This window comes from Aotus nancymaae, unplaced genomic scaffold (genome assembly GCF_030222135.1).
Source record: "Aotus nancymaae isolate 86718 unplaced genomic scaffold, 86718_ANA_hifiasm-v0.15.2.pri h1tg000029l, whole genome shotgun sequence".
NCBI classification, from domain to species: domain Eukaryota; kingdom Metazoa; phylum Chordata; class Mammalia; order Primates; family Aotidae; genus Aotus; species Aotus nancymaae.
The window spans coordinates 57,361,608-57,381,686 of NW_026988442.1; the positions used below are offsets into that span (position 1 = coordinate 57,361,608).

At 34.3% G+C, this 20,079-nt stretch overlaps 1 protein-coding gene across 2 annotated transcripts in view; it reads right to left on the reverse strand.

Moving 5' to 3' along the window:
* Positions 1-294: 294 nt before the first annotated feature.
* The window catches only part of KCNJ3 (potassium inwardly rectifying channel subfamily J member 3), a 148,405-nt gene continuing 128,620 nt past the window's right edge, over positions 295-20,079 (reverse strand). For both annotated transcript variants that reach the window (XM_064382745.1, XM_021665904.2), the window contains one exon: positions 295-3,869. In XM_064382745.1, the coding sequence (XP_064238815.1) occupies positions 3,864-3,869 (6 nt within the window). In that variant the 3' untranslated portion in view covers positions 295-3,863. The remainder of the gene's footprint in view (positions 3,870-20,079) is intronic.

The window sequence follows — 20,079 nt, forward strand, 5'->3', positions numbered from 1 at the left end:
ATATTAGGTTTTCCTCTCCAATAACCATCACATTGGTGAGTTAAAAATTATCTAGGCTTAAATTGACTTTTGCTTTCTTTGATGTGAGCTCTTACAACTTTCAGAAATGGAAATAACAGAGGCTAAGTTTTTATCCATTCAGTAAAATGCATAACTTTTCATTGCTGAAAGACATATCATGAACATATTGAACAAATGTTACATGAAATAACTTTGGTAAGAAGTACTTCAGGCTGAAATATATGAAGCTGAGATGATTTTGCTTAGAATGATGTGTCAAAAAGTCACCAAAAGGAGAAGAAAAGCAATTCTTTATTTTTATCCAAATATATCAGACTTCATAATTTAGTTTCAACAAAAACTTCACCATGTATCATCCAAACCAAGACATTATAAGAGTGAAAGGGAGTGCTACAAATAATTACACAGGTACAACAGGTATAAACTGGAATTTTCCTGGGTAAACTGGGACCTATCATCAACCTAGAAATAAAAGTTAAACTGCAATTACATGCAGAAATCATACCTTTCCCACACACGTGTGGAAAAGATAAAAGAATAGCATTCACTCAGATAAGGTAATTTCAACAACAGTAGTTCTTTCTCACCAATCAGATAGAGTTCTGTTCACATATTATCCCCATCCTGAGCCGGTCACATTTTCTAAATTAATCAGTTCTTACTCCACACAGTCACTTTGCATTACGTTACCCTGTTTCATTCTTTTTTTTTTTTTTTTTTTAGATGTTGTGATGGAGTCTCGCTCTGTCACCCAGGTTGAGTGCAGTGGCGCAATCTCAGCTCACTGCAACCTCCGCTTCCCAGGTTCAAGCGATTCTCCTGCCTCAGCTTCTCCAGTAGCTGGGGTTATAAGCACCTGCCACCACACCCAGCTAATTTTTGTATTTTTAGTAAAGACAGGAATTCACCGTGTTGTTCAGGCTGGTCTCAAATTCTTGACCTCAGGGATCCACCCACCTCGGTCTCCCAAAGTACTGGGATTACAGGCGTGAGCCACGGTGCCCGGCCTGTTTTCATTCTCTTGACTGATGTTTTGACTGTCTGAAGTGGTCTTGTTTTTGTCTCCTCCCCACTCTCCTTCTGGTATACAGTGTTCATGGTGAGCAATGACCTCCTCTGACTTAGTTATGTCCAAATCCCCAGGAACTAAAAATGCCTACGATATAGAAGGCATACAAAAAAATTGTTTTGAATGTGTGAATATACTTGGAGAGTTTGTTTTTGGTTCCATCTTCTCCTTGGGACCAAAGACAAATTAAAATGACTCTCCAAAGTAAATTATGGCTCTATTTAGTTTTAAGTTCTTGGACTAAATGATCCATGCACTTTTTTCCACTGCTGATAAATACACCATGCCCTGTGGACCCCTTTCTTTCTCTGTCACTATTTTGTTTCCTACATCCACCAAATCAGAAAGCTTGGTTATCAATGGGTATAGGGCAGTTTGCTCCATTCACAGTGGATGCACACCCAAGATTGATCATTTTGCCAGTAACAATTCCCTGGTATATATTTGCACCTACAGAATTTGGTTGATACAGAGGTAGCCAGGAGGTATTATTATAGTCAATGAATTTGCCAATAATAAAATTATCACAAGATTATTAAAAAATAGGAAATAATAAGAGCCCAAACTAGCAATTAATGACTTACATATTAATGAGAATTTTTTTTAATTTGGGGCAGACTTAAATTACAATACTTAAAGAAGTTTCATAGGAAAACCCATGACATTCTGTTAAGGAGCACTTTAAAATTTTCATAAAAGTCTCTGCATTCCAATTTTTTATTTTGAAAGTGTTCTACTGATCACTAGTTTTGATTCCTGCTAATGAGTCATAAATATCAGACTTTGGGATTAGACAAACAGTACTGTTAAAATGATTTGGGTAGACCAGGGATCCAAGACACCAATAAAATCAGTGTGTTCACCAAAAAACTGTGTCTAAGATATCTTCAATTTATCTAATTTTAATTTCTTTCAGGTCCGTGCAAAAACTCCCTCTGGAACGATAAGTGACAGGCATGGGATAGGTTCCCTAGGTGAGGAAAAAGTCTATCCTGTTACAACAAATGTCATAAACAAGAAAACAGAATGAAAAGGAGACTCAATTAGACATACATATTTTAAGCATAAATATTTATCATCTGTTTCATTGCATTGTCATGTTTTCTTAAAATGATTAGTTTTTTAAATGAAGGTAATTTCCGGAAAAAAGAATGAAAATGTTTCCAATTGACTTAGTTTGAAACAGGGACCATTAATTGTGTAACTTCACACAGATTCTGATATATTCAATATAACTTCTCTACTGTCTATTAACAATGATTCAGCGTTTGTTCAGAGCTCATCTTTGTATTAGATCTTATACAAAACAGATTTCCAGATTTTAATTAGTCTAGGAAAGGAATAATTCTCAAATTAATCAACAATTATTTCTCCCCAGTACTAGCAACTTTTAAAAATCATAAGAAATGTTCAATGCTATACTAGTACTGGTATGCTCTAAAATGTACAATTTAAACATGTAATGGTTATATTTTTGCAGGGCCATAAATAGCACAACTGTGTGATTCTCTCATATAAAATACAATTGAAAGCCTCCCAGGACCTTAAACAGCAGAAAACATTAAATCAGATTTTAAAATGACAAAAATTTAAGGCTAAAATATTTGGTATTAATAATTAATGCCAGTAGCCTTCCTACTCTAATAAAGTAAACATGCACAAGAACTACAACTTTGAACAAAACATCACAATTTTATCAGATATATATGTATGTATGTATGTGTATGTATATATATATTATATATGTATATGTGTGTATACATACACACACACACAGACATATATTTAGTTTTATCGCCCTGAAAGCTATTCACTCATGTTTGGCTTAATACATATGTTAGAAATGTTGGGGAGAGTATCTCCCCTTTAAATATATATATATATTTTTTTCAGAATATACAATATAAATATGCCATATATAAATCATGCCATAAAACTAAATGCAAAATTTGCACATTATTGCATGCTTGATGTGATAATACATGCCCATAAATAACTTCCTTATTATGTCCTCCCTTCATAACTGTGGCTTTCTGCACATTAGCAATACTTGGGAAAGGAAGGGTTCTCAAATATGCTTGTAGAACTGGGAGGAAAATATACTTTCAGATTCCTTAGGGAGAATTACCTCATTGCCAAATATTGGACTATTACTAAATCAAACATTAAATAATTCCTAAGGGAGTGCTTTGTTATGTGAAGCGATCAGAGTTCATTTTTCTTAATTTGGCTGGAAGGTTCCCTTCCATCCTAGCTGCTCCTCCAGCCATCTTTTGAAGCTTTGGTGGCAAATCAGCCACAGACTGGCTCATGGGATCTGATAACATCTTGGTGGTTTTGGAGACCAGTTTTTCTTCTGAGTTGCCTGGAACTGAACTTATTCGTTGAAGTTTCATGGGCAAGTCTCCCAAGCTGTAGGCTTTTTCTGAAGTTGTAGAACTCATCCTCAAGAGTTTTTTGGGAAAGTCTTCTCTTCCAGTAATTTTCTGCAGCTTAGATGGTAGTTTTGTAGTAATGTCATCTAGTCCATCTAAGCATTCCACAGAATTATGTCTTTCTTTGCTATTAGTTATGGCTGGTGCTATTAAAGGGGACGACATGAGAAGCATTTCCTCCTGCTCTTTCACACTGTAAGGTGGGGTGGGGACTTCAAATGTTGCATGGAACTGAGAGTAATCAACTTTAAAGAATCCTTCTTCTAAGGAAATTACAGGAAAAAAACGATGACCCCAAAGAACTTCATCTTCAGTATATGATGTTCGAGCTTGACAAGTCATCCCTACAAAAAAAAAAGAGAAAATTCTTGATAAATTATGCATAGTGGAAGCACATATAAAGCCAGTTTTACCTAAATAATTCATTTCACTTTCTTATCTAGGTTTTGTACTGTTTATCTGAAAACTGAATAATAAACTGAATAGATTAAACGTTGTACTATAAGTTAATAGTTTTGATACATATACTTTCTTTTGACAAAAAACACAGGGTGCTGATACTATTCATGTTTGAATGATAATACATCGTTATGTAAATATTAACCACAAACCAAAAGCAAAAGCTGCGTAGAATAATTTCAGAACATAAGTGTCCCTATAAAGAAATAAATGGAAAAATTATATAACAATTTTTCATCATTTAAGAGGAGTCATAAATGAAACAAATCTGACTTTGAATCTAAACTTTAATACTGTGTAAATACAAAAATTAACTCCAGATGGATTGAAGATTTAAACATAAGACCAAACACCATAAAAACCCTAGAAAAAAACCTAGGCAATACCATTCAGGACATAGGCATGGGCAAGGACTTCATGACTAAAACACCAAAAGCAATGGCAACATAAGCCAAAATAGACAAATGGAATCTAATTAAACTAAAGAGCTTCTGCACAGCAAAAGAAACTATCATTAGAGTAAATCAGCAATTGACGGAATGGGAAAAAAATTTTTGCGATCTACCCATCTGTAAAAGGGCTAATATCTAGAATCTACAAAGAAGTAAAACAAATTTACAAGAAAAAAAAAACATCAAAAAGTGGGCAAAGGATATGAACAGACACTTTTCAAAAGAAGACATTTATGCAGCCAACAAACATATGAAAAAAAGCTCATCATCACTGGTCATTAGAGAAATGCAAATCAAAACCATATTGAGATACCATCTCATGCCAGAATGGCAATCATTAAAAAATCAGGAGACAACAGATACTAGAGAGGATTTGGAGAAATAGGAACACTTTTACACTGTTGGTGGGAGTGTAAATTAGTTCAACCATTGTGGAAGACAGTGTGGCGATTCCTCAAGGATCTAGAACCAGAAATACCATTTGATCCAGTAATCCCATTACTGGGTATATACCCAAAGGATTATAAATCATTCTATTATAAAGAAACATGCACACGTATGTTTATTATGACACTGTTCACAATAGCAAAGACTTGGAACCAACCCAAATGCCCATCAAGGATAGACTGGACAGGGAAAATGTGGCATATATACACGATGGAATACTATGCAGCTATAAAAAAGAATGAGTTTATGTTATTTGCAGGGACATAGATAATGCAGGAAACCATCATTCTCAGCAAACTTACACAAGAACACAAACACCACATGTTCTCACTTATAAGTGGCTGTTGAACAATGAGAATGCATGGACACAGGGAGGGGAACATCACACACCAGGGCTGTTGGGGGGTGGGGGTCTAGGGGAGGGATAACAGGGGGTGGGGCTTAGGTAAGGTATAGCCTTAGGAGAAATATCTAATGTAGATGACTGGGCGACGGATGCAGCAAACCACCATGGCATATGTATACCTACATAACAAACCTGCACATTCTGCACATGTACCCCCAAACTTAAAGTATATTTAAACAGATAAAAAGAAAAATACATGCAACTGAGTATCACTTTTTTCTTCTGCAGAGTAGAGCACTGTCAACACCTGTCTCACAAAATTGCTGTGAGCATGAAATGACATACACAGAAATGTAAAACTTGTCATATAATGTCTATAAATAGGTGACTCAGTTAATGAGAGCTTACTTTTTTTCTCTTCACTTAGCAGAGGCTTGCTATGGGAGTTAGGAGGACAAAGGGTAACTCTTCCAAGTATTTGCTAAACAAATAGAAGGTGATAATATTTATATGCTAGAAAAATAAAGTCATTGTGGTGGTTCTATCATTTTGGACCTATAAGGCCAGAATAAACTTTTGCTCAAGTTTCAGAAATCTATATGCTAAAATCAGTGATCTAGTCCATATGACATAACAAGTTCCATGCCTGCTCTAAGATTATCTGGAAATGGATGCTGGTTGTCAGATGTAAATTTTTTCAGTTTATCAATTATGTCCCTTGGATATCGTTTGCCTCATGGTATTCTAATGTATTCAATTTTGTTCTCTTCATAAATGATTTATTTAGATTTGGTTACAATCAAATCAGTCAACTTGTGAATATTCATTTTGTGAAGACTGGAAGTATTAGAATAAATTAAAACCACGTATCACGTTTCTGTCTTATATATTATAATTATCTGTAAGTAGTGAAATTCAGCAATTTCTCTACTTTAATAGAAATCTGTCAGACTTCTATTAAAGGCTACTAAAATGCAAGATGATGATAAATTTTTAAAAATCACCCTTTCAATAAAGTATAATTTAAACAAGTGATGATAATTTTTCCTCATTCATTTCCATTCTCTCCCATCTGTTATAAGTAATTTCTATTGTTTTTAAGCCTGGCATAGTTTGAAGGAAGGGAATATTCTTTTTTCTAACTGACTAGTAATCAGACATACAATACATATAGATAATTAGGATATAATGTATAATTAAGAAGCCACATTTGAATCCTTCCAAAATCTTGCCTTATGAGTATTCTGTTACATATTACCAAATAATTAGTGGTTATCACTACATACTATTTTTTAAGACAGTTTCAAAATAAATTCATGTAGTAAATTAGTATTTATCACGTGGCTAGCACTGTGTTAAGTGCTCTCTCATCTTCTCTTTTTTTTTCCCTTCTAATCCTCAATATGGTTCTGTTAAGAAGATATTATTCTATTTTAAAGATGAGAAATTTAGGGCTCAGAGAGGTTAAGTCTCTTGACCTTCCTTGAGCACAGATTTAATAAGCTGCAGAGAAAAAAAATGTATCATCCTATTTCTGTGTGGGTTTTTAAAAAATTGTTGTTGGTATTTTACTTTGCCATGATGCCCCTAATATTTTAGTTAGAAATTCAATTATCAGTTAAACTCTGTAATGGTGCAAATCTGACCATGATCAAATATTTATGTTTATAAGCAATTTTATGTGAAGAATAGCCCCAGAAACATATGTAAGATAATAAAATTAGTTTTAAAATATTAAGTGTAAACACACACATAGCAGCATTCTCTATTTTTCTAATAACTTTCTAGCCTCTAAGTACTTCATAAGAAAAATCATAGATTATCACTTAATCAGGAAAAATAAAAGATGTATTTCCTGATATATTTACTTGGTTTTCTTTTGGGGGAGAAATTTAAAGATAAAAAAAATCTAGAACAAAGAATAAATATCTGATGTTATTATTAATTAAGATATGAAATAATAAAACAAACCATGTAGAAGTAACTTATATTTTCCCCCTAAAAGCAACCACTGTCATTCTAAGTGTCTTTCCAGTCCAAGACATTAATTTAAATTTAAGAAAAAAGACTATAAGTATACTTTTACTAAATCATAATACCTCCTTATAATCTTTTTTATTTTTATGTTTTTTGAGATGAGGTCTCACTCTGTCGTCCAGGCTGGAGTGCTGTGGCACGATCTTGGTTCATTGCAGCCTTAACCTCCTCGGGATCAGGTGATCCTCCCACCTCAGCCTCCCGAGTAGCTGTTACTTTTGTGACAGGGCTTTGCCATGTTGCTCAGGCTGGTCTTAAACTCCTGAGCTTATGTGATCTGTCTGCCTCAGCCTCCCAAAGTGCTAGGATTACACACGTGAGCCACCGCACGCGGCCACGTTTTTAATTTTAAAAACTTCAACCATTGAAAATTGATGTCAGGCAGAATTATCCTAAGTGAGGTAACATATTCAATATAACACAGTGTTTTAAAATATAAGAAAAGTTTGTATGTTTGTCCTTTGATTAATATAAACACATATATATCGATTTAAAGTAAATTCAGATTATGAAGTTTGTTCAATTATTTCTAACAATCACAAGTAAATTTTGAAATAAAATTTGACAATATCACCATCCTACCCCATTTCATTTTGGTGGCCTTTTTTTACATTGAGAAAATAACATTAAATTAAAAATCAAAATTTTGTCCCCGCTTTTACCATTACAACACCCCACATTTCAGATGCCCTTGAGTTGTTTCCTATATAATTATCAGAAGCCATGGAAAGGAACTACAGACACTTACATGGAGGAAAAATTGGGAAAATAAAATCTTGTAAAATTTTAACATTGGGAAAACAGGCCATCAATTATTAAGGTACTTAAAGTGCTATGACGTCTACAGTGGAAATGTTTGTTGGCATTAAAATACTTGTAATCATTGTTACTGAAATTCCAATGCATGATTTTGACTGAAAAGGAAGGTGGAGAATCTATTTTACTATATAAAATAAACTTTACTTATTTCCACAGCAAACTCACATAAATGAGGCAATCTGAAACATAATTAAAAAGTTTATGAATTTGGCTGTCAATGCCACTATTAAGTAGCTTGTGAAAATTACCTAAAGCTCTCTTATCCTGTTTTCTCCTTTATAAACTAGAGATAACAATATCTTCTCTTATAAACCTACTGAGAGTTTGAAAGTAAAAGACACAGAGCCTTGCTTGGTGTTTAGGCATGCTCATTCATGACTAGTGTTTCTATTGTTCTATAATAGTCACTTGCATTTCCTGTTTTTCCTGAAAATTAGTAAGATGCCTTAATATGCGTGAGGAATTTTTACATATTTGTAATTTACCCATATTAGCAATATAGAAAATTAAGAATTAAGTTTAAAAGTCACTTACTATGATGTAACAATTTTTTTTTTTCAGATGGGCTCTTGTTCTGCCACCCAGGCTGGAGTGCAGTGGTGGGATCAGAGCTCACTGCAGCTTCAAACTCCTGGGCTCAAGCAATCTTCTCGCCTTTTGTTCCCAAGTAGCTGGGACTACAGGCACAAGCCACCAAGTCTGACTAATTTTTAATTTTTTGTAGAGATGGGGTCTCATTATGTCGCCCAGGCTGCTCTCAAATTCCTGGCCTCAAGTGATCCTCTCACCTCAGCCTCCCAAAGTTCTGGCATTATAGGTATGAGCCAGTATTCCTGGCCAGTAATTTGATTTTAAAATTGTCAGACAATTAAACATTCAAAATATTTAAAAATATAGAAAAAAGTTACATTACTGATATTTCCAACTTTTAGGGTTTCTCAATATTTTCCACCTAACTATTCCTCATAGCAGAGGAGACTAAATATGAACATGTGGGGTGTATTAAAAGGCTTGCAGCAAGCAGAATGGCTAAAATCAATGATAATACTATGTTAATCATACCAAGAACATTTGCCAGCACTTTAACCTTTGTTTTTTCTACTGTTTCTGTCCTGATTTAATTAGATGTAGGTACCTAAATAGCAGACATGTTCAATTCACAATCATAGTTTTAAAATCTGGTTTCATCTCAGGATATTATGAATTTGCAATCAATATATGGATAAGGATATGGAAGACTTATAAATTGGATAACAGAAAAACGTCTATGTTTGCCAATCTGCATCTTAGACAATGAACTAAGATAAGATGTAATTGAGAGACTACTTCTTTTTGCAAAAGTTATCCCAAAATGGTGATGAAAAAATAAAATGCAAATTTCAACTGAAAAGATTTAAAGTAGGTATCATTATGTTTTCTAAGAACATGCATGTATCGTATCATTCTTCCTTCTAGAATTAGAATGCTTTATATTTCTTATTCTAATTAAAGTTATTTTAAAATAATCCATGCTTAGATTCATAATTGCAAATGCCATTTGATTTGAAATAAATGCAAGTGAATACTGTTATTCAAAGGGTACTATGTGATTGCACCTCTTAGCCAGCAAGACAACTGTTTGCATGTTTTAACCAGATTCCAGACTTGAACAAATGTGGTGAAAATCAACACGAGCTCATCTCTGTGGAAACTGGCAAAGCAACAGATGCTGCTACTGGAAATAGCTGGGACTTTTGAATCCTTGGATAAAAAACATTTTAAAAAAAATTATTCTGTGCATTGCATTGCAATATTCACAGATTTTAAAGGGTATATATTATTGTTTAATGTAATTTATTCCAGTATCAGTATGTCCGTTTAAAATGGTAGAGGCAACATAGTCTAACCTCTTTATTTTTGACATTTTCCTTTCTTGATTCTGCCTTTAAATTGCACTAAGTTCATCCTTTTAACTGAATTAAACATTCATTCAAAGAACAGATCTGTGGAAGGTTTTAAAGTGAAAATGACAAAGTGAGCTGTTATTCGACAAGTCCTTAATTCAACTTTCAGGATATCTCCAACTCAGTTATTTTCCATTGTTTCTCCTAGTCAGAGATGGTGGATGTGTCACACAAAGGGGGTGCAATATGGTTAAAAACAATATAACCACAGGCCAACGGGAATGTCTGAAAGCTGTGACACAGAAAATATCTCGCAATCAATGACTTCTGCACATGGAGACTTCATCTAAACCTTACCCAATACAGATGTGTTTGGGGGAAGGTTGGGGAAGAGAAGAAAGGGAAGGAGGAAAGATGGATAGAAGGATAGATAGAATCAGTGCCAGAGAGACAAAGAAAGAGAGAGGAGAGAGAGCAAAAGAGCATTCTCCTGTAATGGTGGCTGTGGCTGTGTTTTATCAAGAATGCATTAAACAAAAGCAAAAAAAAAAAAAAGGAAATCTCCTTCAGTTAATCCATGTAGTAGTAATATCTGTATAGGATTATGTGTGTCAAATATCTCTAAGCACTATTTACAAGTTGTCTTTAATCCTCACAACTCTTTATCCCCCTTCCTATCTCGAGGTAGAAACTGAGCCACAGGATGATACAAGATAGTAGGATCACCTAGGTGAAGCAGCTGGAAATTAACATAAGAAATAAAACTTGAGGATTCACTTTTTTTTTTTTTTTTTTGAGACAGAGTCTTGCTCTGTCGCCCAGGTTGGAGTGCAGTGGTGCGATCACGGCTCACTGCAACCTCTGCCTCCTGGGTTCAAGCAATTCTCTTGCCTCAGTCTCCCGAGTAACTGGGACTACAGGCACATACCATCACGGCTGGCTAATTTTTTGTATTTTTAGGAGAGACAGAGAGATGGGGTTTCATCATGTTGACCAGGCTGGTCTCAAACTCCTGACCGTGATTTGCCCGCCTCTGCCTCCCAAAGTGCTGGGATTACAGGCGTGAGCCAGTGCTCCCAGCCGGATTCATGTTCTTAACTCCATCTCTCTATCAAGTAGTACTGTGCAAGCAAAAGAAGGAACAAAAGAGAGTCTAGAATTAGTAATAGAGTTAATGAGTATTCAACTTAAAGTGCCAACTTTTGGGTACAAGAGCATGAGGTCTGTGATTTTGTGATCTAGGGGACCATATTTGCCAGAATAAAACTAAAAGCAAGGAATGAATGAGAGGAAACTTTCTGCAGGGATGAACACCAGAGGGACTCTGCACAAGTCTCTGGAGTAAGAACTCTGGTACCAGACAACCCTGGGGCTGCATCCCAGCTCTACCACCTATGCTGCTTAACTCTGAACCTCTGTTTTTCTAATCTTGAAAAGTATAATAAGAGTAGTACTTGTATTCTAGGATAATTGGAATAATTTTAAGATATTGTATGCAATATGTTTAGCAATGTGTTAATAAATATTAGTGATGATGTTTATTGTAGCTGCTATTACAGGTGGAAAAAGTGTGGGAAACCAATTGATGAGTAAACTTGGAAGAATTAAAATGAATTAATCACCTTCCTACTGGACAGGAAAAAGAAATATTTGCTAATGCAACTGTTGGTTAAAATGGCTAATTATAAACATAAAAATGATAGTGGTGATATTAATTACATATTGAGTAATGAATGACGTGCCAAATAGTGTGCTATATAGGTTTTATATATTTTATGTCATTTTACCATCACAGCAAAACTGTAAATAAGATTTTATTGTTTTCATATATCCATAAGAATGTTAGAACTTGAAAATTCAAATAACACAGAGTAATCAGGAGAGCTAAATCCAGAACTCATACTGATTCCCAAACCTAAGCTCTCAACAAATAACTTTACTATCGCATGACTTCCTTAGTGATAACATATTCAAACCCAAACATAGAATTAAAAATTAATATTATTTGTACAAATATATATAGGTGGTATATGTGTATATATATATATTTGAGTTATTAGTTATTAAGTAAATTGTACACTGTTCATTTCTAGTGTGGGATCCAGATTTCTTACCTACTTTCCTGAATAAACAAAGCCTTTTGGTATCACTTTAATGATCTGAAGCAAAGAGATCCTATAGGACAATGCTAGCTGATATTCTGGTGTCCACAGTAAGCAGGTCATATCAGCCCTAGAGGCCAATTGCAGAGAGGGTAAAGCATCGGTTTTAATGCCAGATGCACCTAACATCAAACACTGAATCCCAGCTCCACACAGTAATTACTATGTGACATTAAAAAAAACTAATACATTGCTTTAAGTTTTAGTTTCATTATCTGTAAATTGAGGCCCACCCTGCTGATTTCACATGGAGATTGTGAGAATTAAATGAAATTAAGTGACATATGTAAACTGCATGCACAATAAATATTGATAATTTCCTCCCAGAAGAATCCTCAAATACAGGCGATATGACTACAACTTTCATTTACACAGGCACGTACACAGAAGAGAAAAACTTGCAAATTTAACCAAATAACGTATTAGGTTTTCCCCCAAATCTATTCTATTTTTTCTTCAAATTGGCAGTGGTTTTAATAACTGAATCAGCTAATAGCTTAGCATGCAGAGCATGTTGCCTATCACCAAGTGATTTCCTAGTCCACTCTACATACTGCTCTGAGGGGTGTTAAATGAGGACTATAGCTGTTTCTTCTCTAAGGTACTTCAAAAATTTCACCCATCTTCCAAGTTACAATAACTGTAACACTAAGTTGGCATTCTCTGCATGCTCTCTATTGTGTTGCACTGAGCTGAACCTAAATGTAAAGCATAAACTTTCTGAAGAAGCTTATGATTTTTTTTTAATCTTGTTTATAAAACACAGACACTGCATACATCACAGTTCAGTAATACTAAGGTTACTTGCAACAGGCTCTTTTGAGGTATAGGTTGCAAAGCCATTAAGAATACAAAAATTGTTTCCAGAAACTGCAGTTTTCAAATAGATGGAGTCTCTTTAAATCTCCACATATTCTGCCCAAAACAGACTTTTAGCAAGGAGTAGAAGTTTCTGGCATGCATTCAACTCAATATTATCCTCTATTATTTACAAGCACTTGTCTTACAATGTGTTCTCAGACATCAGTTCGCCACTACTGCTCAAGCTAGGTCAAAGGATTTTAAAAACCTAAAGATAAAGAAGAAAAGCCCAATTGTATTTGTTAGAAAATAAAACTTCAATAAGAATTTTATAAACAGATATGTCAAATACAATACCTAAGGTTTCTAAGTTCCCGGAACAAAAGAAAAAATAGATTTTTAACAATGACCAACAGAACACAATGTTTGATGTTCAAAAAGGATGATAAGTGCAGATGCTAAAGGCTCAAGGTCAGGTAGAAAACATGACAGGAAATTCCCAATCATATTACTGAAAGACAGGAAAATATTAAGCAAAAGAACATGGGATTTGAACATAAACTTGAGATTGTTCCTGTTTGGATCACTCACTGTTAGTAAGACCTTAGGCATGTTAGAAGTACCTGAATTGCTATAAAATATGGGTAGTGGTACTGGATAAAATAAATAATGTATATGGTTATTGTGACTATAAATATATAACCTATTTATGAGCCTACTATTTTAGCTGGTAAATAATAAAGGTTCAATAATTAATCATTATTATTAGTCATGATTATTAAGGTTCCAATTAATTAAAAAATCAGTTTAGATATATTTTAGATAAATTTTTAGTGATCACCTAATTTCTCAGAAACAGATCAATGCATAGAACAATTTTCACCATGCTAATTTCTGGCAATTTGATACAGACTACATTGTCTATATTTATCTGGAATATGAGGAAGGGTTTATAGTGAACTGAGTAAAACAAACATGAGGAACTGAGTACAATCTACTATCACTGTCAACATAGCCTGCTCTGAACAAATTTCACTTAGCTTTGTATTAACAACTACTTTCTCCAAAATATAATTGATATATCTGCTGTATCGAGAAAGCAGTACCTTTAACTCTCTACTATTACATTATATAAAAGTATTGCAGAATTTGCCAAATTCATCTTCTTCTTTTTCTTTTTTTTTTTAGACAGAGTCTCGCTATGACGCCCAGACTGGAGTGCAATGGTGTCATCTCAACTTCCACCTCCCAGGTTCAAGCGATTCTCCTGCCTCGGCCTCCTGAGTAGCTGGGACTACAGGCACATACCACCACACCCAGCTAATTTTTGTATTTTCAGTAGAGAAGGGGTTTCACCATATTGGCTAGGCTGGTCTCGAACTCCTGACCTCAAGTGATCCACCCGCCTTGGCTTGCCAAAGTGGTGAGATTACAGGCATGAGCCACTGCACCTGGCGCACATTCACTTTCAACTGTTTATTATTCCTTTAACCTAACAGTGGAAATGAACCAGTCTCATCACACCCTTTTCTGCTTTCTCCTTGTGGTGTTTACTGAAGTAGGTTTCTTTGCATTGTTAATTATAGAATAAAAGCAATAGCTACCTAAATACATTTATGCTATTGTTTTCTCCCAGTAAGATACAATTTTTAGCTTTCAAAATATCTTAACTATACAACTATTGTTGAAACATACTCCATAAGACTGACATCAGAAAAGGTATTTTTCAAGCTGGGTGTGGTGGCTCACACCTGTAATCCCAGCATTTTGGGAGGCCAAGGTGGGTGGATCACTTGAGGTCAGGAGTTTGAGACTGGCCTGGACAACATGGTGAAACCCGTCTCTACTAAAAATACAAAAAACAGCCAGGCTTGGTGGCACATGTCTCTAATCCCAGGTACTTTGGAGGCTGAGGCATGAGAATCACTTGAACCCAGGAGGCAGAGGTTAGTTAGCTGAGATCATGCCACCGCAATCCAGCCTGGGCGACAGAGCGGATTCTGTCTCAAAAATACATTTTTGTTTTTCAAAAGAAAAATAGAATAAATTTCTAGCATTAAAAAAAAAACAAATGGAACATACAGGCGATGCTATAATTTAATTATTTTGGAAAACATTATCCCTAGCATAGGGGAGAAAATTTTTTGAAATTTTGTATAAAGCAATGACATGTGTCAACTTTTTCTAAATGATACATACAAAGTACAATAATCGAATGCTTAGATTAATTTCTGTTTTCAAATATATTACTAAAGCTTTGCTTTACAATGTTACACTTATGTAAAATAAATAAATAAAATTTAAATAAGAAATAAAAATAAAACCCAAATTTTCTAGCATGTCTTTCTAGTTCCTTCGAAATCTAGTTCTAAATTACCATTACAATTTCGCTCTTAAAATCTTTAAAAACACACATAGTAAAAAATATATGCCAGATCCTAAGTGTTTCTATGTGTATTATCATACAATTCTCCTCACTACCCTAGGAAGTATATACTGTTCTTTTTCTCACATGATTGATAAAGATGCTGAGGTACAGGAAGATAAAGTTGCTTGTCCAGAGTCACAGGACAAGAGATGGTTGTAGTCAAAATACACACTCAAATCCTCAATTCTACAGCCAGACATTTTCACCTCCATGCTATTCTGCTATTTTGTTTTCACGAATTATTGACTTTTCCATTAGATGGAATCTACTATTTCCCACTCATATTATGTGATGGATGCTGGCATGTCCTCTTCCATCTCGTCACCTGCTGACACAACTCCTCACATTCAAGGCTGACCAAATGCTCTGAATTTTATGAAGTCATTCCTTATTTCTCCATTTTAATTTAGTGTCTTTTGAATGTGTCATATTGTCAGACACATAAACATACATTCACATACACACACTCATCCTACATCTGCTATGTACTGTAAATGTCTCTATGACATATATACTTGAGTTCAATCAGTAATAATATTTAACATTTATTCATTTATTAAAATTTCCTTTCTGCCAGGCATTCTAGATGCTAAATTACAAGATGCTATTGCAATAAAGTGAAGAATAAACTCAAATCCCATTTTCAAACCGATTCTTGAAAGACAAGTAGTAGTTTCAAATATAGTCTACATCTACAATGTGAGAAAACTACATTCTGGGGTGGATGGGAAAAGAGCACATGCAAAGGCATCACCAGTCAACATACAATTCCTATTTATAATTCACTGCAGTTACAGACACATTTCAGATTAAAGTAAGCTTCTTAAGCGAACTCTTATATACTTTATCCATCTCCTAACGAAGCATTGTGCTAGGTATGAGATGGTTAATGCATTCCACAGGAGAGACAGCAGAAAGAATAGAGAAAGAGAAAGAATGAGAAGGTGAAAAATGTCAGCAGAGGCGAAGTCAACTTTTTGAATAATACAGGTCTTCCATTCCCATTACTATACTAATCTACTTCACCACAACTCCAGAGAGTCACTAACAAAAATATAATAAAACTCCAGAGGGTTATATATATCTATTAATAAAATAGATATATATAACATTTCAATCTGGATTATTTCCTGTGCTTTTAAGACAATGATATGTTAATCAATTCAACTCATGAACTCAAAAATTGACTTTGAAACATCTATACAAAGAGCTTTTTATATTGATTAGTGAGGAGGAAGGAACATCAAAATAAATTATAAACAATCATTGTTTAAATCATTAATGCCTTTTGCACAAAAAAAGTAAGATACATTTGCTGGCAAATCAAATTCAATAATAACCAGGTTTTTTGTTTTGCTTTGTTTTGTTTTTGAGACGGAGTCTTGCTCTGTTACCAGGCTGCAGTGCAGTGGTACAATCTCGGCTCACTGCAGCCTCCGCCTCCCAGGTTCAAGCAATTCTCCTGTCTCAGCCTCCAGAGTAGCTGTGACTACAGGTGCCTGCCACCACACCCAGCTAATTTTTTATTAGAGATGAGATTTCACCTTATTAGCCAAGACAGTCTCGAACTCCTGACCTCGTGATCCGCCTGCCTCGGCCTCCCAAAGTTCTGGGATTACAGGTGTGAGCCACCTTGCCTGGCCCAGTTGGGTTTTTTCTTATACCTCTATGAAATTATACACAGATAGATATATATGTTTACTAGATAAGTTGACTTGATCATCATTCAATCATTAAACCATAGGATAATTACGTTAATTGGACATTTTGATACACTTAAATACTTAACCTCTATGGAATCTAAAGTTTTGGTGAAATTTCTATCCCTCCTGCAATTATAATAGATCACCTTAAAAATATGTTGTATCTATTTTTACCTGATGATTTGAAAATTGTTTTATTGCAACTCATGAGTCTTACTCTTTACATAGACTGCCACATCTTTTTAAATCACTAACTGTGGCTATTTTTTAACATCTCCTTTGGCAGAAATTCAAATACATTTTGTTTGCTTGCAGGCTTAAAACAGGGCCTGAATAAACAAATATTTGCAATTCAGCAGTTGTTCTGTTTCTATGCTTTGCAGTAAAAGGTCAGAGAATTTGCTTCTAATTTTACTGTTATGCTATTTATAGAATCTAAGTGAAAAATAAATTCCCTATAATTTTATGAAAACATTTTGGAATGCTTTTTATTTTGGTTGAGAAAATGCATCACACTAATAATCACAAATATACGATATTTTAGTACATATATTTTTAAAGAAAAAAATAAATGATTGCTTTGACCATGTACATACAAGTCTTATAAAGGAATTTAATTTTCTGCCATCACATAAATACGCATTTAAAGTCAAATTGTTAAAAGTTTCCTAAACTACATGCTTTCTCATTTCCTTAGATATAATTTATTTCAATTTAAAAAAAACAAAAACAAAATCACTTTTAAAAAGTCAAAGATATAAAAATGCTGAGAAAAATAACATGTAAGATGCAAACAGTGACTTCCTTAAAATTGACATTTTCAGAAACGCAATGGTAATTTAGCTCTGTAAGTTTAATGCTAAAATGTAGCTCAGCTCCAAGGCAAAGGCAAGCTAGATTTTCTCCTAGATTTTTTTTTTTCTTTTTTTCTTTTTTTTTGTGAGGTGGAGTCTTGCTCTGTCGGCTAGGCTAGAGTGCAGTGGCACGAACTCAGTTCACTGCAATCTCCACCTACCGGGTTCAAGCAATTCTCCTGCCTCAGCCTCCCAAGCAGCTGGGACTACAGGTGCATGCCACCACGCCTGGCTAGTTTTTGTATTTTAAGTAAAGACAGGGTTTCAACATGTTGGCCAGGTTGGTCTCAAACTCCTGACCTCAGGTGATCCACCCACCTCAGCCTCCGAAAGTGCTGGGCTAGATTTTAAACTAAAAGATGATCTGTCTATAAGCATTCTGTTAAAATAAAGAGCCAAGGTCTAGACGTAAAATTCTCAAATAGTCTGGTGACCTTTTAGAAAAACTTTATCAGTGAAGAATGTTTTGTCATTTATGAACATAATTATCCATATTCTATAAATGATGTTAAGACACAAAATATGTTAACCTGCCTAATATTAAAAAGCTTGTTAATATTACAAAATGACATAGCTAAGGTCTAAACAAGGAAGGGAGAGAGAAGGAGAAAGGTTGAGTAAATTAATCCATTTGGGATATTGCAAATCAAGCTCTCTGGCCATATCCTCACTTTGGAATCATTAAGATAGAAATAATAATTGGTGAAAAATACATTTATGGCCATATTCTCACTTTGGAATCATTAGATAGAAATAATAATTGGTGAAAAAAACATTTATGTTGTGGCCAAACTTATCCACACGTATAAATTATTATGTCATTCAGAAAATGACAACATTCACATATAATCTGCCAATTTTAACATCCGTTTAGCTAGTAATATTTATCCTTAAATATATTACCTTTTGAACAACAAAGAAAAAACCAAAAAGTAGAAAATAATTTATTGTCATGAAGTTATTTTAAGTACATTTTATTCTGCCTAATAAGCATTTCAAAAATTAACAAGGTAATGTTCCACTTAAAATATTTGAACTGCATATGATTAAATCTTTTCTTATACACATATTGGCAAAAGTATCCAAAATTTTTCACCGCCTACTTCATTGACTAATTAATGTCTTATTTAACAAAATTTTCAGAGAAATAAAATGACGGAAATTTGTCTGTATTTAGGAGATGAATCAAAAATAATAGAAATATTTTAAGCCAAATCAAAAAGAAGAATATCAGAGGTACTGATGTTAAAAAAAAAAAAAAGGCTAGGTGAGGTGGTTCATGTCTGTAATCCCAGTACTTTGGGAGGCCAAGGTGGGTGAATCACAAGGTCAGGAGATGGAGACCATCCTGGACAACATGGTGAAATCCCATCTCTACTACAAATACAAAATTAGCTGGGTGTGGTGGCATGCGCCTGTAGTTCCAGTTACTCAGGAGGCTGAGGCAGGCGAATCGCTTGAATTCGGGAAGCAGAGGTTGCAGTGAGCCGAGACTGAGCCACTGCACTCTAGCCTGGTGAGAGAGTGAGACTCCATCTCAAAAATAAAAGGAAGAGAAGCTGGTTGGTGGGTGAGGTGGAATGAGCAAGATTTGTTTATATTTATTATAATTGATTAAAATAATTCATAAAACCATAATTAAAGATATTTTCAAACTTTTAAAATTTACTGTTAAGGGTGGAATGAGAAGTTATTATTAAGTATGCAATTATGATGTAGATAACTCATAAAAACAGCTTCGTTTAAAATTTACTGCCTATATATTATACGCTAGGTTCTATCCTAAAAGTTTAAATGACTTACTTTCAAATCCTTGTAATATAATTAATATTTTCTTTTCCAGATAAAATATTTATACTGAACAAAATATGGGCAAAAGACTTTAACAGAGACTTCACCAAAGAAGATATACAGATGGCAAGTGACTGTATAAAAAGATGCTCAACATCATATGTCATCAGAGGATTGCAAATTAAAACAAGGAGATACTGTTACATGGCTATCAGAATGACTAAAATCCAAAACATTGACAATACTGAATGCTTGTAAGGTTAAGGAATCACAGGAACTCTCATTCATTGCTAGTGGGAATGCAAAATGGCACAGCCACTCTGGAAGACAGTTTGCCAGTTTCTTACAAAACTAAACATATTTTTACCATAC